The 24,753-nt window shown below is 36.1% G+C and overlaps 1 protein-coding gene across 1 annotated transcript in view; it reads left to right on the plus strand.

Annotated features, from left to right (window-relative positions):
• The window catches only part of Epha6 (EPH receptor A6), a 900,945-nt gene that overhangs the window by 644,077 nt on the left and 232,115 nt on the right, over nucleotides 1-24,753 (plus strand). Inside the window, exon 10 of the mRNA XM_028760223.1 lies at nucleotides 3,013-3,138. Within this exon, the coding sequence (XP_028616056.1) occupies nucleotides 3,013-3,138 (126 nt within the window). The remainder of the gene's footprint in view (nucleotides 1-3,012; nucleotides 3,139-24,753) is intronic.

Below are 24,753 nucleotides of genomic sequence, written 5' to 3' on the forward strand. Positions count from 1 at the left end.
AAATACTAGTTAGTTGTGAATTAGTACGGTCTTCAATTTCTAAGAACTAATAAAATCAAATATCATCTGCCGTGCGCCTCTCCCGTCCAGCAAGAGTAAAGCACACAACACTCAGGTTCCTTCTCAAAGTGGTTTACTCAGGCTACTATTTCAGCTTAACAGAAGTGACCCCTTTCCCTTCAGTGCCAAGGCTTATAACCCTGCAGAGACCAATCAGTGTGTACCACGTCTCATCTCTCCATAGGCCTGCGGTCAGATCACGCCAGATCTCCTCACTCAGGGTGCAACCTCACTTGCCAAATAAGGGCTTGTTTACTCCACGGCTCTCAGGCAGCCGGTGCCATCTTAGGGCGAAGTCTTGAGTGCCTAACAATCATCCACTCATTTTATATTATGTGTTAGTTATTTTGAGTCTCTGTGACAAAATAGTGGACAGAAACACCTTATAAGTTCAAGGTTTATTTTACTCATGATCTCAGAGGTCTCAGCATAAGGGCTATGATGGAGCAAATACATTCAACTTATGGCAGATAAAAAGCAGAATGTACTGTGAGTACAGCCTATGCTGTGGGTTAGTGTACGTGCCTTCATTACCTCACCCACATACTAGCCCATAGGGTTGATTCACCAAGATATAAGGAAGTCTTCTCTCTTAATGACTACTATCTTAGAGCCCCTGTATAAACACACCAAAAGAAGACCTTTATTAACCCCCAAAGTATTTCTCTAGTTAAGTGGTCAATCAAAATTAACCATCCTGAGTCCACCTTCCATCAACTTGATGTCTAAACGTGTCTCCTTAAACCATAGCATGCATTCTACCCCTTGCTTCAAACAATTTCATGTGCATCTTACAATATCTTACAATGTCAAATTCATTCCATATCCCAGAACCCACTCTTTAAAGTGTTAATAATGCAACAATGCTGAAAACTTCAAAGTTTCCAACAAAACAGAGTCACAGAGACCAAATAAATTGATACAAAATTAATGCCAATACACTCATTCCAAATGTCAGAAATAGGGAACACCAAATAAGGTTTGGACCAAAACAAGGAAAATACTACAGAGTAAATATTCAATCAGATGGCTTTATCTCTAGCATCTAGGTCATGTTGTAGAATGACATAAATTTTAAAGGACTTGGGCATGACATCCTCCTAGCTATTTGTAGCACACTTGACTATGTTCCTAGGTTGGGTCTACTTGCTGCTTTTCTCAATAGGTATTTCATATTCCCATAATCCCTAGCTTCCTGGGATCTCTATTCCATCTTTAGCTTTGCTTTCTTACCTTTATACATTATCCTATCAGGACTTAGTACAATAATGTAAAATCTATACATTGCCTGGATCTCCTGGCTTTCTTTGAAAGTTGCATGGAAGCCTCTGAAAGGCCCTCCCAGAGAGGGGAGATCCCCACTCAAGCCACAGGAGATTATGGCCACTCAATGACTCAATGACACCGATCTTGTTGCAATCAACAAGAGATATAGTTCAATCAGCTCACTGAGGTTGAGACTCCCACACAGGGGCAGAGGAGCTTGACCCCCAGCTCGAGGAGAGTAGGATATTTAAGGGGGAAAAAACACAAACCAGGCGGAGTGAGGGGGGAGCTGGAAAGTACCAGTGGAAAGTTCCAGCCCATTATTCAGTGTGTGACAGGGTTCAAGGAACAATCATGGGAAAGTACAGGGTTTTTCTCAAGACTCAATCGTATTCAACCATATCAAAGTTCTTGGAGCACAAAGCCCTAGAACTAGCTGACCTCCTCTCCTGTCACAGTTTAGTCTGCTAGAAGCAAAAATTCTATTAACCCTTCACCTCCATGATTCTTCTACTTTCATCATTACAACACTAGAATTGGTGAAACATAATGCTGTGATCTTTTGCCAACATCAACCACGACTATAGAGTCCTCTCAATGTCTAGATGACTGAAAAAAACGAAATGAATCTTAAGGAAACAAATGTCTAAATAGTCCTAAGTTAGTAGTATATGCCAGTGTATCTCTCTTCTTAGAAATACCTTGTGTGACATGGGTAAAAGCCTGCTCATTCCTGAATGGCTCCCAAGGCATATTTTATTGTTCCAAAGTAGAGTACATAGCTTCTTTTTGATGGTTCTAATCTCTATAGCAAGCCACTCCCTCCTTTTCCATAATTTTAAATTTACATCTCTTTGAGCAAATTGTGAGGTAGGTTTTCAAAACCCTCTATTCTGTTTTTTAAATCACAGTTCTCATGTAACCACATGAGAATATAATTACCACAACTGTATCAGAGCCTTACTGGGCTACTGGAAATTTCCTCCACCATATCTTCTGTCAGTAACCTTTAAATTTAGCCTTCCCCTGGGGCATGGACAAAATGTGGGGAAATTCTTTGTCAGAATGTAACACAAATGTTCTCTAGTCAGATTTCCAGTAGAGTTCTACTTCCTGTAAGAAACTCTATACATACAGTCTTTACTCTTGGCATTACCACCTGCATTCTAGTCTTCTGACTTCTCTCCGGAATTACATTTAGATACTTCTTAAAGCTTCTTGAACCTCTGTCACCAGAATTTTTTCAGATCCTTTCATAAACCATTTCCAGAGTTTTTGAACCACAGGATCCAGTTTAGTCACAGTAATTTTGCCATTGCTTTACATTAGATTTCTTAAGGAGCAAGGACTTATTTCAAACTCATCCTTTCAGAGGATCCTGTCTATAGTTACCTAATTCTGTATTTCTGCCTATAGTGAGATAATGTATCCTGGAGGTAAGATCGTGTGACAAAAACTATTCAATTCATGGCAGCCAAGAAGCAAAGCAAGAGAGAGAGAATTTATGTACTGTGGGATCTCTCTGTGTTTCCCTTTTTGTTCAGGCATCAACCAGGAGGGAAAACAGAAAAAATTAAATCATTAACATGTAAGTACCTTAGTGTGTCACTTCTCCCTTTACATGCTCACAAAATATATGTCTAATAAAATACTATTAAATTAAATCAATCTCATATTTTGTTGCAGTGCGCTTTCCAGGAGTTAAAACATACATTGATCCAGACACCTATGAAGACCCATCCCTAGCAGTCCATGAATTTGCAAAAGAGATTGATCCTTCAAGAATTCGCATTGAGAGAGTGATTGGAGCAGGTAAAATAAAATAAAATAATATCTACACTTTTAGGTCACAGCTTTGCAACTGGTTTATCAACATAATATTATGAATCTCAATGTGTTGCATCATTGAAAATGTTAAGTATAAAAGTATTTTCTGATTTTTAGTTAGTTTTAAAAGGTGGATGTTTCCATATTCAGTTCCCAAATAAGGAGAACATTTGCAAAAGTTATTTTCACATTCCATAGCCTGTTTTCATAATGAAGATAAATTACAAAAAAAACTAGACTGCCTCAGGAATTTATTTTGAAAATGCAATTTCAGGAGTTTGTCATGAGGTTATTATAGATTTGCTCAAGTCCCAGCGTCTATAGACTTATACTATAATTAGTGTTCATAAAGATGACCTTGAAGCTATGCAAGACTCAGAGTGTTCTGAAAATCATTGAAGGTAAAATTTGGTTCAATATAGTTTTAGATCATTTTAATGCAAATTAATAATGCTTCCTATGTGCAAATCTCTAGTACTTAGATCTTTTCATTATTCAGCTATTCTGGTTTTAAAAAATTATGGTGAAGCACCCCACAAGAATTTATGGTGTGCATTAGCTAGGAGAAACTATGCCAATATAAAGGTCCTTAAGAATAAAAAATAATTGCTCTGTAAGTCTTTGATGCAGGATAGGCAGCCTAGAGGTTTGCAGAAGAGCCTTCTTTTATCAGGTCTTGCAAAGGGTGAAGTTCCGTTATCCCTTGTTCCTTCTCCTAGCATATCCATTTCTATATGGTCAAGGTTCACTTCCCAGTACATCTGCCCTTCAGCTTGGAGGAGGAAGAAGAGTTCAGTCTACTTGTCTTTGTTCTTGAGACAATAATCTAGAAATTGCAAACACATTGACTTGCCTATCAAATACACTTATATGAACGCACTGAAATTTGAGAAATATAAACACTGACAAGACATTTTAAAAGCAAATGTTATAAGAGATCTTAGGCATCTTTTGTGTGGTCATTAGTCTTCTGAAGATATTCTATGTGTGTTATCCTCTGGAGAAAACACAATAAACCCAGGCATGATGTGTCTCCTCAAAGACCATAAGAAAGCAGCTGACTGTACCTCACTCCTTCAAACCCTTCTACACAGCAGGCTATATAGTTTTCCAGGTGCAATGCATGATGAGAAAAGCAGGAAAGAAGGTCCCTTGTTAAAACAATTACTGCAAGTTTTAAGATAATGTTTGAAACCCACTGCCAACTTCTAAGCTCCAGCTCTATCTACATGATTGCACAGCACATCCCAGGGGTGATCTTGTTTCCCAGGGTCTCTGAATACATATACTACCCCTACTCCATTCCTCAGGCCCACAGGGTCATCAGGTCCCCTGCACACCCAGATTTCCCTTTGAAAACTGGCATAAGTGTCTCGTGCACTGCACAGTGATGTTCTCATCTGAAAAGACTTCCCTATCAGAAAGATGAAAGGCTTAGCAAACAATTGAATTCTCTGTTATCTTCTGCTGAATAAACAGCAAGAAAACCCCGAGTCAACAGGCATAATAGAAGTGTGTGTTATATTTAATTTCAGAGTTTTTGTTTGTCTTTTGTTTTTCTAAACATTAGAGCAATCTGGAAAAAAAGAGATGTAAGGCATTCCAGTCACTGGTCAACTTTCCTCTTGTGTCACATATGAAATAGTATTTACTGACTTGAAATTTTTATTTGTTTTATTAATTATCATTATTATCATCATCTGTGTCTCTGTATATATCAGGGATGTGTGTGTGTGTGTGTGTGTGTGTGTGTGTGTGTGCCACATCATGCATATGGAGGTCAGAGGTCAACCTTCAATAATTGATTTACTCGTTCTATCCTGCTGAGGCCTGCTCTCCAGTGTCTCTGCTACTCAGTGTGCTCTAGGTTACCTTCCCTTCTAGCTTCTGAACTAATTTCCAGCTTCTGTCTCCTATCTGGATGCTGGGGATGCTGGAATGACAGATGTGCAACACCACATCTCTCTTTTTGTATGGGGATTTGGGTACTCAATTGAGTCTTCAGGCTGTGCTACACAGCAAGCGCTCTTAGCTTTTATCAGTTGAGTGATCTCACCAGCCCACTATAACATTTAATGCCACATAATTTAACACTCTCAAGATAAAGCAGAAATGTGTTTGTATTGTAGCCCTCGGTGTATAAATTAAATGCCAATATACTGAGACACAAAATCAAGTATCTAAAATAGAAGTGATATGAAGAAGTTCAACTTTCAGTTTGAAGCTTCTGTGTCTGAATCAAACTATATATTTTTTCTCTCAAAAGTATAACAGATACAATAACTACTAAAAAGATTTTCTCCATACCATTTTCACCTGCTTTATCTAAACTTCTCATGTGTCAAACACAGAGTATTTAAAAATTTGTAGTTGCTTCTCTATGTCTCCTCTTCTGGCCTTCCCCCTCCTCCTCCTTTTCCTCCTCTTCCTCTGCCTCTTCTTCCTCCTCTCCATATCTCACCTTTATTTAGCTTCAAGTTCCATACAATGTGTTGAGGGACTCTTTACTATTTGCCTTTAAAAATATAAAAGTGAGACTATACTGCTACATCTTAATGTTTCCCTTTGTGGCCCTACTCAGTTCTAACAAACCCTTTAGGCCATGTTTCTAAATAGGATTGTGTTAGGAAACACTGATGCTTTGTTGTTGTCACAGCCAGTGTAGAGAATGCACTATTAAATGTAGGGCTAAAAAAAAAAAAAAGTGCAGTGTCTTTTCTCACCTATGACAAGAATCATGGCCTATACTCCCATAAGAAAAGATGGGTTAAATACAAAAATAAATGGCACCTAATTAACGTTTAGTATGGTCAAAGAGCCTTCAGAAATAAATGCTCTAAGATTCAGGGAGTGTTATGCTTTGGCTGGTAACAGTAGATACTGTTTGCAAATGTGGCCAGATAAGAAATGTGGTCTAATAAAAGAGACTAAAATGGGAATCCCACAGTGGTTGTCTTCTTACCTTTATGTGTAGCGTTCCCTCCTGCTAGATTTGAGGCAGAAGTATTTGGAATTGAAGCAGTGGAAAATAGAATATAATAATATACTCTGAGGCAGTACAGAGCAAAGGATGTACACATGTTCAACCCTTACACAGAAAGACATAGAAAGATAAAAGCAATGAACCCAGTTTGTAGGATTTGCTTCAGAAAAGAGAAATGGACAAAGACCATTTTTATATTTTGTGAAATGTTCCAGAGAAAAAGAATAGGGACGAGACATGTAGGATGTCAGGAGACAGCCAGAGAGACTCCGAAGATCTGCCATTATCCTGGAGGATGGTATGTGAATGTGCTACACAATTCTTCTAAGCCTTAAAATACCTTAAATTATGGAAGTATAATAATATATATATTTATCATATATATTATGTATATATATGATATATATTTACAAAATCTTAAACAGTAAGCTTCCTTGGTTTAGTCCTGTTTTGTTCCCCTCCACACGCCCCTATCCTTTCCCATTAGAGTCTACTTTTTTTTATTATGTACCAAAGTGAACCAGAAAACTTCTTTGGAAATGTAAGCTAAATTACATAAGTGGCTGAGTGAAGATATAAGACAGAGGTGAGTCTGCAAAGGAGATGGCAGAGGTCAGAGACTATCACCAGAGAAGTGTCAGGTGAGTGCTATCCAGGCTGGAGGAAGGCACTGATGGTGGAGACACAGCACACAGCCTCACAATTCACCTCTGTGGAAAACATCTGTAAGACCTACATGCATGTTTCACCAAGACATAGTCATAAATCATTTCAAGTTTCTCATTGGTAGACACAGACAAGTAAGTGTTTCTTACGTGAGTTATAACAAAGGAATATAAAGATGTCTGCATTAATGTTCTCAGGGGGAAAAAAAAGAACATGGAAAAATGGCATTGCACTTGACCCAGATTACTTAACCCATTGTCTGAGCCACGTTTACTAGGTGCTTGATACTTACAGAAGACAATGTACTAATTACTGCTTCCACATGAAGTCTTTATTCTGATTGGAGATATGTGTATTCCACATGTCTTCCACAAACATTGTCCTGGGATTTTTAATCTTCATGACTGAATATTATGCAATGAAAAACTTAGTTGGCCAGTATGAGTCTGTGTGTGTGTGTGTGTGTGTGTGTGTGTGTGTGTATGTGTGTGTGTGTGTACGGTAATTCTTACTGTTTTGATGAGTTTGCTGGGACAGTTTTTATTTCACTATTCTACTTAGTAGAGGCATCTTATCTTTGTTCATCAGCACATGCCCAAAGTTTCATGAAAAAACACATTTCCATTTAAATGAGGTGAGCAGCTCTGTTGCATAGGAGACAACCTGATCATCTATCTCCTTTGACTTTTTTGCATCATAAAATGAAAATACTATGGATAGAAGACTATAAAACAGAAACTCCTGGACTAAAACGTCAAGACAGATTAAGGCTGAGTCATTATGGTACCCATATCTTGAGATAATGAAAAAGCCTAGTAAACTGAAATTTAACCATGGTTAGGAAAAAGATCAGTGGACAGTACCTCTTTTGGGGGACAGAAAAATACCTGCGCCATTATGAGAAAGCCTTTCTGAATGGAACACCAGTAGTTTTGAAACATTATTCCGTTGAAAAGTATCATTCTTGTGTCTCTAAGCCCATAGAGCATCATCCTTCTTACACATGACCTTCCCTCTTTCCCTAGTCACAGTGACAATGCCATATCTGCCCGTGATTCTCATTCTATCCCTTTATCTACACAAAACTCATTATTTCCTCTGCTGTCAGCCTCCACTTCTGGCTTAGTGTCACTATGTTTTTCTATTACTAAAGAAAGTCAGAAGTTTAAAATGTTAGTTTCTCAGCAATCAGCTGTACACAGGGAAAAGAAAGTTGAAAAGACAATCATAGGGAACAAGAAGGAGGGCCAAAACACTCACTCATTCTCAGTAATGTTCAAGGGCATTCTTCCCTTTACGCTGGACAAGTCTAAAGGCTGACTCTCATCTGGTCTTAATGTCCTTGTCCCTTTTAAAGCTCCACCTCTCACTTATTCTTTCTACTATCAATTTTATTTTATTTATTTTCTGAGATCTCTAAATCATAGGCCCATTATTACATATTACACTTTCTTGTAGTATGACCATAAGAAAGGTAGGAAGTAGTGCAATTGTGGTCTCATAAATCATCTGTTACAAAAAGGAATTAGTAATTATAGTGCATGTCCTCTAGGTTCAGATGAAAAGCTCTTGTAGGAAGTCAGGTCTGTGTTTGGAGATTGGGCAATGATTGAGCTTCTCAGACATCAGAGTTGCACAAAGTCTACACTTTTTTTTTTTGAAACAGATACAATTGTTGCCATGCTCTGATTTGGCCAACTTAAAATATTTATGGTAGAGAACACATGAGCATGGTTTTTAAAAACTATTTTTAATAACCCCTAGACAGACCTGGCAGTGACTTTGATTCATAAATTTTATGGCTTTCTAAGTCAAATTATATAAGAAATGATAAGTGTTTTCTGTTTTCCATAGACAATATGACATGAGCAAGGGACTCACATGGAATCAATGTTTGAGTCACAACTCTCCTGCTACTACTCAGTGGCTTGCATCAGTTCAATGATCTTTTAGATATTAGGCTTGTTACCTGTACAATCACTATCTTGCTGGATAAATGAAAGATTACAGATGGTAAGGGCCAGATACTTAATAACAATCAAAGCATGGAAGCAAGTCTGTTAGGTTGAAAATTAATTTACTATTCATGCAATTTTGATGTCTACAAATATCACTTATTATACAATCTCAAAACATCATCTGATACAAAATCCACCATAGACAATTTTAATTTCAATGCTGTATGTAACATAATACTTAACGATTTTCAGTTAACTAAGGTTACTAGTTGAGTTTAAATTTCACACTTATTTGAGTGAATTTTAATTTCACTCTTATTTGAGTTGAGTTTTAATTTCACTCTTGTTTCACACTCATCGTAACATGTTCCCTTTTTTTTCTTTTTAAATAAAACAAACCTATTCTGAATTTTCTCTGTATCTTGGAAGAATACATTTATCCTATACTTTATTGTTGCCATAAACTTAACAGAATAACTTGTCTTTAATACTTTTTGATTTCAATTCCTTAATGAATCTATTTTCTAACAATTCAAAGGCTTTAAAAGTTTAATCTTTTAAAAATATTCAAAGTCTCTAAGATACCTAGTATCACTAAACTATCTAGAATATCCATGTAAATCTATTGTATCAACTTATTTCTGTCAGACAAAAAAAATCAATTTATTATCAGAAACAGGACTATAGAGCAATTTGCTAGACCTTAAGTAATTTTAGTGGCCTCTAACTTAATATTCTGCATCTTATTTGTGGATCTATTTAGTGTATTTCTTATTTTCATAAGAAATTGTCAGTCTTAAAAACTGTATCATCACACTACTCATTTGAAAAAAACGGAAATAAGCGAACATTGAATTAGAAATCAAATGAAAAATTCAAGAATACAGAGTTATTTCAAGACCATCAAGATGGAATCTTCTACAAGTCTCACTACCTTTCAAATCCTTCCCATCTCCCTCCCCCATACTCCCTCTCTCCCTCTCTCTCTCTCTCTCTCTCTCTCTCTCTCTCTCTCTCTCTCTCTCTCTCTCAAAAATAAAAAGGAAACAAAAAGAAATAATGCCTACCCTGAAATATACTTTATATACCCAGTGAGATTCTATTGGAGAAAACTAATTTTTCCTTTGCAAGCCTGTCTATTGGAGATAGCTTCTTGGTTAGAGACAGGAGCTCCTATCTAATATCTCAGTGCTGAAACTGCGCCTGGCTTGGATCTGTACCAGCACTGTATATTCTGCCAGAGTCTCTGTGAGTTTATACAGCATCAGTCCTGATGTGTATGGAGGACACTGTTTGATTGGTGTCATCCATCACCTCTGGCTTTTACAGTCTTTCTGTCTCCTCTCTCTGAGCCCTGAGGGGAGATGTGCCATTTAAGACTGAGTGTTCCAAGGTTTCTCATGCTCTCCACATTGTACAACTGTGGGTCTCTGTATTGATTCTCATCTACTACAGGAAAAACCTTCTCTAATGATGGCTTAGCAAAAATTGATCTATCAGTAATAATAGAATGTCATTCAGGGTGATTTTTATTGCTGTTTCTTTAGCAAAACAATAGTATTTGTTTTCTCCCAAGTCCCCTGGCCTACTTGGTCTTAGGTTCTTAGCCACCAAGTAGCACCAGGGATGGGTTCTATCTTATGGAGTGGCCTTATAAAAGATATTGGTTGGTTATTCCCACATTCTTTTTGCCACTACTGCATAGAACAGTCATCATTGTAGATCACAGAGTTTGTAGCTGGGTTTGTGTTTTCCTTTCTCCTCTGTAAGCATGAAAAGTACCTTGCAGTACTAAGAACACTATAAAAGAGAAGACTCCAGTTCAGCACCAGCTCAACTTTTCTGTCCAATACAAATTTTAATTCTTCATATTTCTATGATATGTTATTTATGTGTCTTTAAAAAGTATCATTAAAAAGTGTCATAAAACTGAAACCAAGAACATTTGCTATCTTTCAGTTACAGTAGATTAGGAATCTAGGCATGGCTTTTGCTCCTTCAGGGATGCTTACAAGATTGCAATGAGGATAGAAGATGCAGTGAGCACACATGAAGCTCGGCTAAACAGAATCTAGTTTCAAATTCACAAAAGTAGCCGTGGTCAGGAACAAGCTATCTGTGGTTTGGGGAATGGAATGCCTTGATTCTAACCATGCATTGATTTCATAATCTTGCCATGTAGTCTTCTCCAAAGTTATAGATAGCTTCATCAAAGCCAAAAAGATGGTGTGTCAATAAAGCAGAAGTCACAATATTTTATAAATAATAAAAGAAGTAACATAATATCAACTTTCCCATTCTGTTGGCCAGAATACTAGGGCCATCCAACCTTGAAAAGAAAGATTGTATAGTATATAAACACCAGGTTGTAAGGGACCAATGTGGCCTATCTTACATGTCTGCCTAGAATAAAAAATATGTGTTTGGGCATGATAGTCAAGTTCATCTGTTTCCTCAGAAATATATTCACTTCTTCTGTCCAGTTTGTGTCAATGCTGAGTTGAAGACAGCATGTGATGCTTAAGAGTATATTCTGCAATGTCTCTGGACAGCGCAGTAGAGATTGCCCTCGTGGGCAGGGGTTTCAGTGAGCTGAGCCAAGGGCATGAGATGCCTTACCACCACCACCACCACCACCACACTCACAACCTGAGGCAAGTGAAAGAACTGGCCTTGTCCCTCAACAGCTGTAGCACTCTGGAGATGGAAAACTGTCCTGCACCTCAACTGGGCAGCACAATAGAGCTAGCCCTGGTCACGAAGGCACACATGAGCCTGCCCCAAGTGTGTAGAGCCGAAAAGCTGACACTTCCCCTTGCTGGCTGGAGCATTGGGTGAGGTAGCTCAGATAGTTCCCCCTGGTGATGAAAAAGTGTGTAGGACAGCTAGTAAGCTGACCAACTCTTGAATTGGAGCACCCCAAAATCTAACTCATGTATGAACTAATGGAGGATATGAAAGGGTCAATCCTGCATATACAAAGCTGCAGGATCTCCATGACACAGGGCAATAACAGGATGCCTGAGAAGTGTCCCAGGAAGAATCCAGCATTAATAGTGTAGCAGAAGCCAGAGGCCTTGAAACAGACCAATGCCAATACACATTTGTTAAGTAAAGCTTTGTGAACAAGAGTGTATGCTGTTAGACACACTATGACACACTATAGCTTCCACAAGATGGTTTTTTATGCTTTGGGATTTGTGTGTGTGTGTGTGTGTGTGTGTGTGTGTGTGTTCCTTTTGTAGGGAGGGAGATATTGTAAAGGTAGATATGAAGAGAGAAGGAGATGAGTGAAATTGAGGTACATGGTGTGAAACTCAAAAATATTCAGTAAAATACTAAAATATATATGTATATGTATATGTATATGTATATGTATATGTATATGTATATGTATATGTATGATTAAAACCTGGGGAAAAACTCAAATGAGTTGTGGGGTAAGACTAGCAGCATGAGACAGAAACATCAGGGTTCATCAGACTAACCGACCAGAAAGATCTTCCTCTAGAGACCTTCCTCAGAGTTTGAAGGATTCTCTCCACTTTCTTACATCTAAGTTCAGGTAAGTTTTTTTGTGCCCTGTATCAGAATTGTGCATATCTTGATGCTAGCTGGGGCATCCAGGGTTTTAGGTCCCATTTTTACAGACTCAGCAATCTAGCAGTCTCTAGACCTGATGTTCTCTTAAAGCCAACAGACATAAAGTGTTGGCCTCACATGATACTTATGAAGAACTTGCAAAAATAGTTAATATTGTGGATATAACATATATATTTCTTATATATTTCTAAAATTGAAAGTAATTTGAAATTTGTTTTTCATAGATGCTAGAATTCTTTGGAAAAAAATAGATACCAATTGAATGTAGCTCTATACTTCTGTCTTATAAAATGTGAGGTTGTTTGTACTGTATAATTATTTCATAATGCCATCGAGACCATGTGCATTCTATATTGGTAAACTATAAGATGTGAATTAAGACTATAAATCTCTTTAAAGGATTTGCTTATGTCATACTAGAGTTTACCCAGCATGAGGCAATTAGTTTATTGTTCCCATAGTGATACTTGTGACCTCAATCTAATTGTCTGTGTTCTTAACTAATGGATTTTGTGGGATTTTTGTCTATCTAAGGTATCTGTTACTATGAAACAAACCATCCCCAAACAAAATCTCTCAAAATAATAATCAATTAGTTTATTTATAATTCATCAATTTTGGCTGGTCTCTAGAAGGAGCAGGTGTGGGTATTTTCTGCCAGTGTAGCCTAAGGTCACTTGTGGGACCAGAAAGCAATGTGACCTGGTGAGTATCAGAAGCAAGAGTGAAGCTGAGACGTGTTCAAACCCTGAAAACTCATTCTGAGACCAGCAAGAGTAGGACTGCATCCTCCCTGCTCTGGGTCTGCATGTCCCAGTACATGTGGCATTATGATCTCCACCTCTGCTTCCCTTGAGGTGGTCATGTAGCCTGTAAGCACCTGCCATTCCTTTTCATACAAATGAAGAATACCCAGCGCCTCATCCCAGCTAAGAATTCCCAGCACCTCAGCCCCCCCCCAAAAAAAACCCTTACCCACTCCCCAATGTTTATATAGCCCTTGTTACCCCCAATAAAGAGAAGTGTTTCACTGTAAACCAGCTCCATAGAAGACTGTTTCTCCCATACTCACACTGACTGAGATCTCATCTAATCCGTCCACCTGGCTAAGCTTCATTCCTTTCGGGATAGCTTAGTGCACAATGGTGCCTGGATATCCCAAGGAAAAAAGCAGACCCCTACTGATAGTCACTCCTCTACTACAGTCATGGTGGGCTTAGATAGTGCTACCAGCAGGTAGCTGGCTAGAACATCTCAGGAGAGTTAGCTCATCTCCATATTATCTCCCATCCACTGGACCCCGAATTATGGTAGTGGTAGTGTTCTAAGCAGGTGAAGAAAATGCTAAGTGACCACTCAAGGTCTTGACTCTGAATTCTGACATCAAGGTCCTCACAGGTTAACCTAGTCAAAGCAAATACAAAGCAGTTCAGATTCCATGAGATGGTGAGGAGGACTCTAACTCTTGATGAGAGAGCAGAGTCATGCTATAAATGTGTCTAAGTGTAGAACTGGGTAGAATTTGAGGCCACTTATTGTAATCTACCACATAATTCATATGTTCCGCATGTATAAAAGAGAATCGACATCTTATAGCCTATAAGATAACAGACACAATGAATTTTTATTAATATTTTCTCTGACATTTTAATTCGCTCTGCCACACCCACTTATTACACTCACAGTTTCCTTATGTAGCAACTACTAGGTAGTCAGCCTGAAGTTAGATATTACGATGTTTACAAAAATAAACAGGAAAGCTGCTCAAGTTCAAGAGGAGAATAGAAAATAATATAGAAAAAATTAAAAGGGGCATAAGCATGTTAGACATGTGTATAAACTGATATACACCTTCAAGAAATTTGAAATCCACTATGGACAGAGTGATCAGATCTGTGTACTACCTATGTGAGTCAAACTGCAGCTGGACAGTATGATATATAATCTTATGACTTCCCACTGTCATTATTCTGCAAACCTGAACTTCTACAAAGTAAGGCTGATCCCACCTTTTACTCCTCCACATACCTGAAGGCTGACAATGTATAACCCTCATACATCTCCAGTTTTTTATAAATAATTTGTCTGAAGTTTTCAACCATTCCTACATATCCTAAAGTCTGGATAGTTCAGCATGGTCACCTTCCCCTAGGGTTTTGGTTTTGGTTTTTCTGATTCTTTTTTGAATGGGACCCAATATTCCCATTTATTTTTCTAATCAATACAGAAGATGCAGAGTTAGCTTCTTCCCTGTTGAGACTCAATTAGGACAGCAGGGATTCATGTTTCCTTTTGAAAAGCTGCCATGCACTCTTGCTGGAGAGAGCTTCCTACCAGGTTATTCCCAGTGGGCGATCTCAGAGAAGCTGCTATTAAGTCAAGCCCATTTCTACACTGGATCAGCTGACTTCATTATGATCAGTACAACATCATATTTACTTTATGCCACACTATAAGTATATGTATACATCACATGTGTATTCACTCTCTGTGTTAAATACAATATACTCATATGTCCCTGTCAATAATATCCCTAATAAATTCCACAACTTTCCATGTCCGTTTTGACTTCAATTAGTACAGTTACTAATATTTTGTTTTGCTTTGCTTTTTGTTTTGTTTTGTTTTGTTTTGTTTGAGACAAGGTTTCTCTGTGTAGCCCTAGATGCCCTGGAATTTGCTTTGTAGACCAGGATGGCCTTGAACTCACAGATCTATCCACCAGTCTCTGTCTCCCAAGTACTATGATTAAAGACCTGCACGCCTACACCCAGTTGCAATCTTTTCTTTTCCAGTATTGTCTGAGGTGTTTTCTGTCTTACAACAGCTGAGAGCTCCCTGTTCAGCAGTGATTCTCTTTGTTCTTTCTTCATTGAGAAGATTAGGATTGTATTGTGGGGATTCTGTATTTTTGACTCCACACTCATCCTTTAAAGCAGTCATTCTCAACTTTCCTAATGCTGTGAGCCTTTAATACAGTTACTTACATTGTAGTGTCCACAATATAAAATTGTTTTCATACTTCACAGCTATACTTTTACTACTGAAATGAGTTGTAACGTAAGTATCTGATATTCACAATATCTGAGAGGCAACTCCCAAAGGAATTATGACCCACAGGTTGAGAAGTGCTGCTCTATAGAGTTCCCCAGGGGTAAATCATATCAACCAACATTGCTTCAACTGCCACACCAAAATGTCAACATTCAATAGTTCTAACCTTTTCTCCTAATTTTTTAGGCATCTTAAGAAAGGAAGTGAGTCAGTTTTCATTTAAGTTTTCACTCCTCACTCCTCATGCTTGATTCTGCTCCAACAGCAACTCAGTTAACTCTTGGAAAGACAGAGATAAACACCATATAATACAGACTCCTCTGCTGTTCTCATGGAGAAATAAATAAGCTGCAGGTTGAGAAGGCATTTCTGTAAGGTCTCTTGGAGGCTACAAACACATGGACACTCTTTGTGTTGTAATGCTTTGTCTAGGCAGAAAAGTTCTGCTCCTGCAGAATCTTCCCTCATGGTTCCTTCTTTACCTTGTCTTATTAGGAATGGAGGCCTGTCTTTGACATTAAGGATATTAAGTTCTAAAGTCAAAATGGTATTAACATATGTTTTGCAGGAGAATGACAAAAGGGGTCCTAATAAAAATAACAAGAATCTCTTTTCTTTCTGCCTCATAGGACATCATTCTGTACTCATCTGTGCCCATGTACCACCACACCCAATTTGTGGAAGAATTTTAACTGATTCTATTTTTGTTTTAATTGTTATTATAACATTCATATGGCTTTTAACTCCCGATGTTAATGCTACCACAGCTAATAACTTAGTAAAGTTGTTACCTATGTTACTCTACATCTTCGATATGGTATTTATTTTAGATGTATGTTTTGTAAAATTTTCCCATGTGTATGAACATTACTTTTATAATTAAATATTTTCTCACAATAATCAGTACTTAAAACATAAGGACAAAAATAATTATACACATGTGCTTAAAATAGTTGATCTTCTGTGTTGGGATTTCTAACAAGGCAGCTCTTGACCATCAGTTGCCATCTTCTGCTCATATAGGAAAGATAGATTTAATCAGTCCTTTTTATTCAAGCTGTTGAAGTATAGGTGTACCTTTTAATAAGCCATTTTCTCTAAGATAGGTGTTCCCCCACTGAATTTAGAGGAATAAAGTTATTTCTAGAAAACTGTCGAGTAGTTAAAATTTAAAATCAACTAGACATACATAGAGTTACAAATTCTTGTCAAAAAATCATGCCATCTTACTTTTATTTAAATAAAAAAATAAAAGAAACTAATGGGTTAAAAAAACAAAACAATCAATTGTTATTTTAAGAAAAGCAAAGAAATACTAGTTGTTTAATATCTCAAGTAGACTTTTCTGTGAATATGCAGAATAAATATATTCTACATTTGGTTTATGATTGTTGTTCTCTTATAAAAGAGAATCTCTTCTTCTATAACAAATGACATACAGCTTACATCTACTTCACTAACATGTACGTGAACACTGTCAGAAATTGTTGTTCTTATTCTGCAATGAAGTCCAAAGTAATCGCCTAATGTATCATCACTTTAAAAGAGAAAGAAAAAATATCAAAATGTAGGCATTTAGCATCTTTGTCTGCTCTTGTAGTATAACTTGTATAACATCAGATACCCTTAAAGTTCTGAAAATTCTAGTTTACTAACATCAAATTCAAAGTGTTCATAGACATATTTTAACATCATTACAAATTTATCTCTCCTTATTTATGATTTTCTTTTTAAGTGTTAAAAATTCTCTACTGGTTACTTTGACTTCCCTATAGAATTCAGTATGGTTTATCTGAGGAAATGCTTGAAATTTATAATTATTGTACAGTTGTTGGTCACTTCATGAGTTATGAATATAGTAAGTATAACTATATGTTATTGCTATAGTTTTGGAAGATGCTTCTATAGAGATTAAAGTGAAGAGTTAAGCCCATTATATTTCTCTTCAAACATGACAAATGACCCTAGTTGGAAAAGCTACTGCTTTCTACATGGATATGAAGAAAATGTATTGTTTAGAGTTGTACAGAGTACCTCAAGAGGTCTTTTTTGTATGGGTCAAAAAAAATCTAAAGATGTTTTTCAGAAATGCTAGAGTAGTAAGAGCTTTCAAGTGTTGTATCCCAGACACTATTCAATGGCCTTAAGGTTGACAATAATCCACATTAACAATAAGAGTGTACAGAGTACATATTATGAGAAAGAATGTCTTTGTCTCCTGCTGTGATTCCTAAATATGTGGCAGTCTTCTAAACATGCTGGAATTAGTTCTATTTTTATCAGCGGATCATTTATGTAAATTCTACACTAGTACTACTTATTTATTTTCACAATTAGTTCAGTAATGTGCTTGGTTAAATGAATTAATTTGTATATAGAACTCAAAGTAGCACCCAATATCTAATTACCTATTATTATTTTCATTGAAAATCAGGCAACAAGTAAAACAATATTAGCAAACATCAAACTTTACTGGCGTTTTAAAAGCCATCTTCAAACTCAAGATGCTAATTGTGACTAATATTTTAATATTTTTAAGGTGACATTCAGTATTTAAGGCTAACAGTTTTGGAATTTAGCTCTATGTACCTATCAATAATTAAATGATAAGAATAGATTAAAATATAAAGCAAAAAATGACTTACTAGGGAAATTAAAAACTGACTACCCTAATACTAGATGAGTTTTATTATACTTTAGTAAGTAATAGGTTAAATAGGGAAATCAAGAAGGCTAGCAGATATCAATAATACAATTATCAAACATATTTGTTGAATATTCAAAGACTAATAAGTCTAAATTTTCAGACTCGTATTCTCTTTAATGAAAAAAATATGAATGAAAATTGATATATCCTGTCATAAAGCATTTTTCAAATCATATTAAGTATTCTGGTTTTTTGAGCAAGAAATAAACAGGAAAAATCTAAATCTTAGAGAACTTAAAATACTGCTAAGGAATTGAAATGCTTAGGGCTCATCTGCTGAACAATGAAATCAGTAATGCAAAACAGTTACATTTCAGGGTGAAGACCTAAAGGAAAGCAGCTGAACCTAGTAAGGGGAAAAATAAGAATACCCAGGGTAGGCCAGGGAGCAGAATGAAGCATGCTTGCAATTGTAACATCCATTATAGGGACTGACTTAAATGAAATGGTAAATGGGAGAGGCTTAGCAGTTTCCATAAGTAGGTAAGTCAACAACCCCAAGGGAGAGTTCCTCAGTCAACACAGGCTTGGAAGTCAGGTAAAAGAACTATAAAAGTGATGTCCATACTACATCTTTGCTTCACAGAAAGAATTTTCATTGTCTCCTCTCAAGCCCAGGCTCCTTCAGCATGGTACAACACCTACGGAAACCAAACCTACACAGCCAGAGGTACAACTCCTGAGCTCATATTCACCATACTACACATCTCTTTTATCACACCTTCCATTGTTGAAGGGGGCCTTAAAGTGGTACACACCCCTAGTATTGCAGTAACATACCTGCCTGGATTTCTACAGTACCCATCTCCCCTGTGGTACTTAAAGAAAAAAAAAAAACAGTCCCCTGACCCATTGCAACACACACCATAGCATACCCAAAGCCATGACTGCAAATGAATGACAAAGCTACTTAGAAAGTGTATTATAGTGCTCAATTAGAGCCAAAGCCACTGCATACTGATATTTTAAAGAAAAAAACCACAAGCTATGACAACTAGCTTACAAAGTCTTAGAAAGAACTTATCCAACAAATGTGCAGATATCCAATCTAGTAGCTGAGTATTAAAATACTAAACAGGATATCATGACACTTCCAAAAGAACACAATAGCTTCTAGCAGCAGACAGCAAAGGAAAGAATATATACTGATTAAGAACAACAGCAAAAGTATCTTGAAAAATCTCAGTGAGGTTCAAGAATTTTGTAAGCCAATTCACACACACAAAAAAATATTAGAACAATTCATGATACTCATGAGAAATCTTGCAAACAGTGAAAATGAAAAAGAAACAAACAAAATTCTTGGAAATGAAGAGGCCAATAAGTGAAATAAATGTAGAGTTGTGAGCCAGGTATAGTACATGTCTGTGATTCCTGCACTTATGACCAGGATATTGAAGCAAAACCTCATATTCCAGACCAATGAGGTCTTTGCAGAAAGCTATATGTCATCCTAGGAACATATCAAACACTCTCTTAGAAAGAGAGAAAGAAGCTGAGAGCATCAGACTAAAAGAAGGCAGAAGAAAGAATGCCAGAACTCAAATGCTAGTTTTTTATTTTTGTTTTTTAAATAGCAGTCGAGGAGAAATAAATATAGTATAGGGATGAATGACCAAATAAACAGCCTCTTAGGCTGATAAACCACCATATGTCAATAAGTTCATGAATCATGGAGAATTAATGAGGTGAAGAGACTAAAAAGCTAAGAATGCGCATTCAATGAAATACCATTCAGAACAGTCCTTGTCCTGTTAAAGATGAGAACATAGAGGTATAGTGAGTGCTGCTGTAGCTGCTTACTATCATATGTTTTCATAGATATAAAGCAGCAAGAGAAAAAGCTATCCACAGATTCAAGGGAAACCTCATTAGATTAAAGCAGCTTTCCACAGAGACCTAATAAGGAAAAGCTATACCACGCTCAACAAAGGTATCACTCAGGAATGAAAAATATAGGATGATGAAAGTCATCAGCAGTACTACTGTAGACTAGCAGTACTGTAGTAGTAGACTAGTACTACAGAGGATGTTTAAAGGAATCCTACATCCAAAAGTCAGAAAATACCACCAAAATGAAACATGCATTTACAAATCTCAACAGAAAAGAAGATATACAAAGAGAAGCAAAAGGCAATCAAAACATCAATATATTAAAACACCAAACTAACAAAAATATACAAGATAACAAGAAAAGATCCAAATATATTCTAACCAAACAGAAGTTCATCAATAATTGTATGAGTAAGATTAACTTCTCTGTAATATAACCTTGAATCTATGTGGTCTAAAGTCTCCAATTAAGAATTAAATTGATTGAGTTGATTAAGATACTAGCCTCGAGGGTATAGAGTCCAAATGAAACTGACTTAACTAAAGGTTAAGAGATATAGGTAAAACAGTATCAGACTAAATATGTTTTCAGACAGAATATGTAAAAAGAGGAAGGAGAGAGAGAGAGAGAAAGAGAGAGAGAGAGAGAGAGAGAGAGAGAGAGAGAGAGAGAGAGAGAGAGATCCACCTAAGATTGCTAAACAAGAAATTCAGCAAGTGAGTCTAGCACCAATAAGTAAATGTTCACTCATTGCTTATGTGGCAATAGATAGATAGATAGATAGATAGATAGATAGATAGATAGATAGAAACTAATTCTAGGAAATCATAGTTGATCATGGGTAATTTCATGCCCCACCCAACTGTGGTAAACTTATTGGTAATGAAGACAAAAATAACATTGAAACATCAGAGGGAAATAATACAGACCAAATAGACTAATAGAAAGATGTGTTCACCTCACAGCTACACAATAAAACATCTTTATTTCAGTACAAGAACTTTGTCTGGAACAGACCAGACATTAGGTCACAATTTTAACAAATTAAATTCATTGAAGTCATAGCTTTTATCTTCTATGACCACAGTGGGATACAGCTAAATCAACAACAACAAAAAGAAAATAAAATAAAAGAAAAGAAAAGAAAAGAAAAGAAAAGAAAGAAAAGGAAAGAAAAGAAAGAAAAGGAAAGAAAAGAAAAGAAAAGAAAGAAAAGGAAAGAAAAGAAAAGGAAAGAAAAGAAAAGAAAAAAGAAAAAGAAAACCTTTTGGCAGAATAATCACACATAACTAGTCACTGAAAAAATTTAAATACATTTTTAAGAAGTGAAACATACAAAAGGTTGTTGGATACATAAATCTCAGTGCTAAGAGGGACGATCCTAAGAGTCTTCATTAAAAATTTATTAAAAGGGCTGGAGAGCTGGCTCACAAGATAGAGCATTGGCTGCTCTTCCAGTAGAACTAGGTTAATTTTCCAGCACACACATGGAGTCTCATCACTATCTGCAGCACCAGTTCCAGGGTATTCAACGTCCTCATCTGGCTTCTATACACATCAGGCTCACACATAGCCCATGGCACACAGACATACATGCAGACAAAATACCTTTATACATTTAATAAGTAAAACCTCAAAAGAGAAAGAACTCAAATAAATAATCTAATGGGACATCTCCAGAAACTATAAAAGCCAAAGCAAACCAAATCAACTAAAAGTAATGGTAAAAAATAACAAAAATCCCAGACTAAATAATGAAATAATAACTAATAAATACAAAGATTGTCAATGAAATAAAGAACTTTTTTTAAAAAGATGAACAAAATCAATAAACCATGAGTTTGACTAACCAAAATTGAAATTAGAGAACAAGATAAAATTAAAAATGAAAAAGGCAGTATTACAATTAACATCCTAATGTCACAGAATAACTACGCACATGTAAATGATCAAATTGAGAAATCTGAAATAAATGGGTGAATTTCTGAACACATAACCGACCTAATTATTACTATGAAACCCAGAAACCTGAACACCCATAAGAAAGAGAAACATGCATCAGCTAAAACACCCCACTGGCAGAGAAAACATATAGCCTAGGGACTTCCCTGCTGAACAACCAAGCTACTAAGAAACAACTAACACCAATTCTTCTCAATGTATCTCAGTTTTTTTGAAGAGGAAGAGACCTTTCTAAGCTGATTTGATAAGGCTGGCATTGCCCTGATATTGTAACAAGGCAAGCACAGCAACAAACCTTGACTGAAGACTGCAAAACCTCTCTTCTGAATATGAGCAAACAAGTATTCATAAAAAAATGTGAAGTACATAAGCAATATACTATTCAGCCATAGATAATTACAGAATGTATGGAACTCAAGGACATCATGTTAGATGAAGTAAGTCAGACAAAGAGAAACAAGCACCGCACATTCTTACACATGTGCAGAGAAGTAAGAGTTGTTGATATGAATGTAGAACATTCTGGAGACTGAGACTGTCAGGGAAACAGGAGAAAGATGGAGATTAGAAGTAAAAATAAAGCTCCAGGAAAGTGGGTAAGTACAGTTCACATTTTATATTACATATTTCATAAAATCTTAGAGAAGAGAAATTCATGGTTTCAAATGCAGAGAAATAATAATAAGATATAAATACTAATTCCTCAATTTGTATATATCTACATGTTGTAATATTACAATGTACCCCAAAATATGAACGGATACAATACTTTAATAAAATTCTAATGTTTGGGTTATTTTATTAATAATTAAATAAATCACTTTAAATTATGATTGTAATTAATATAATTTACAACACTTTTAGAATGAAATAATAATGGAAACACTCATCTAAAAAAAAAAATGGAGCTAAGCAGCATGGTGTGAGTTTGTAATTCCTTCACATTCTGAGACAGCAGAGGCAGGGAGATCACAGATCCAAGGGAAGTCTGGATATATAGGGTAATTGTCTCAAAAAAATTTAGAGGAAAAAAAAAAACCTTATGAAGTAAAATTAGTGCAGCACTTCGCAAGTATACACAAAGTCTTAACATACTTAATTTCCTGAAAATTACTTAAATTGTTAAAATTATGACAAAACACATTGAGAAAAATATAAGGTATTAAAAATAGTAAGTGTGGAAAAAGGAAAACAGCAAACAGATGAATGAACAAATATTTAATCTTCAATAGGAAAATATAAGCATTAGGAGAATGATATCAAAACTAGCTAAAAGAGAAAATTCTGTATTGACCTCGTGAGCAATAGAAAATTAAATTATCATTTACAATTTTATAAACACTATCAATATTTATCATTATTTTCTTCACAAAAAATATGATTTACAGTTTATAAGTTTGAGGCAATTTTTAATAAAAACATAATTCCAAGACACAGATACATCATCCTTTATATAAGCTTTTAAAAATAATGTACAAATTATGTCCCTTAGACAAAAACTAATTTGAAAAAGCATTTGTCTAGCATGACTGTCTTCTTTCTGAGATGTAAAATGCTTATCTAAGATTATCTGGAGTTCTTTTCAACTTATGCACCAACAGAAACCCATTTTTCTTTCTACTCACATTAACATACAAAGAATGGGCCAAACTTCTCAAGCTGGATTGAAAAATATCTGAATAAACAGTTGGAATTAACTTCTTATGTCAAAAGTTCTAGATGGGATAATTAACCAAGGAAATGTTTAAGAGAAATTAAGCAGTGATATGAATCATAACTTTTCATCACTATCCTACATTAGAGTTTTGGATCTGATAGAAATGACCTTCCATGTCATCATGTCACATCTGCTGAAGGATGAGCTTTAAAAACACTATGTAGAAGATGATCATTCGTAAATTCAATGGTTTCGTCACGTTTACAGTTTTATTTCTAATTCTCATTAGTCTTATATGTTCCAGCTTCTCCAAGCACAAAGCTTATATTTTCTTTTCACAAAATAGTAACTAATCTATACAATATTTTGCTGCTTATAATTGACACTTCTACTTTTATTACTTATTATGTTATGTGCAGTTTCTAAATTATAATATAGACTATAATATTATCAGATTTATAACTTTGAAAACCATCTCAATTCATAAAATTTTTAAACCTGTAACACTGAATGGTACATCCTACAATTTAAAGTTTGTCAAAATTTTTGTCAATTTCAATAACCGATTTTTTTTATAATTTATTTTTTTCTCAAATCGTAATTCATTCACACAGGGGTTATAAACACAGAAAGGCAGGATGTGGGGAAAAGGGAATAACAATGGAGTGTGGGTGTTCAGGGGGAATATAGATATCTTCAGAACCAGGTATCAGCTAGGTGAAGGTTCAGGGGACAAGTCACTATGACTCTGCCTATGACTCACTTGTCCTTATCTAAGTTGGTATTGTCTGCCAAGGCTACCTATTTACAAGGTCTATGACTACTCAGGCTTGTAAATTTCCACAAAAGCTGCCTGTTTACATTAGCTTATAGCCATCTGTTTCAATGTTTTTCCACTGAGACCCAAGACTTGGTGTTAGTATACATGTATGACAGGCCTATTGCTGATTTTAGGCCTATGGCTGATTTTAGGCCTTCAGTGTGTAAGCAGGGCTGCCCCTGACATCTCCTCCCTTCTCTAAGTATAGAAGGGCTGTGGCAATTCTAAACTTGCAAAGGTGGGGATAGAGGCCTGACCTCCAGTATTTGAAGGGGACCCTGTAATGGCTCCAGTCCCCCTGTCATTGTCCAGTGAGGCATGAGGGCCATACCCGTCCAGATGTCTTTTTCCTGGAG

This window comes from Grammomys surdaster, unplaced genomic scaffold (assembly GCF_004785775.1).
Source record: "Grammomys surdaster isolate TR1022 unplaced genomic scaffold, NIH_TR_1.0 126398, whole genome shotgun sequence".
Lineage (NCBI taxonomy): Eukaryota > Metazoa > Chordata > Mammalia > Rodentia > Muridae > Grammomys > Grammomys surdaster.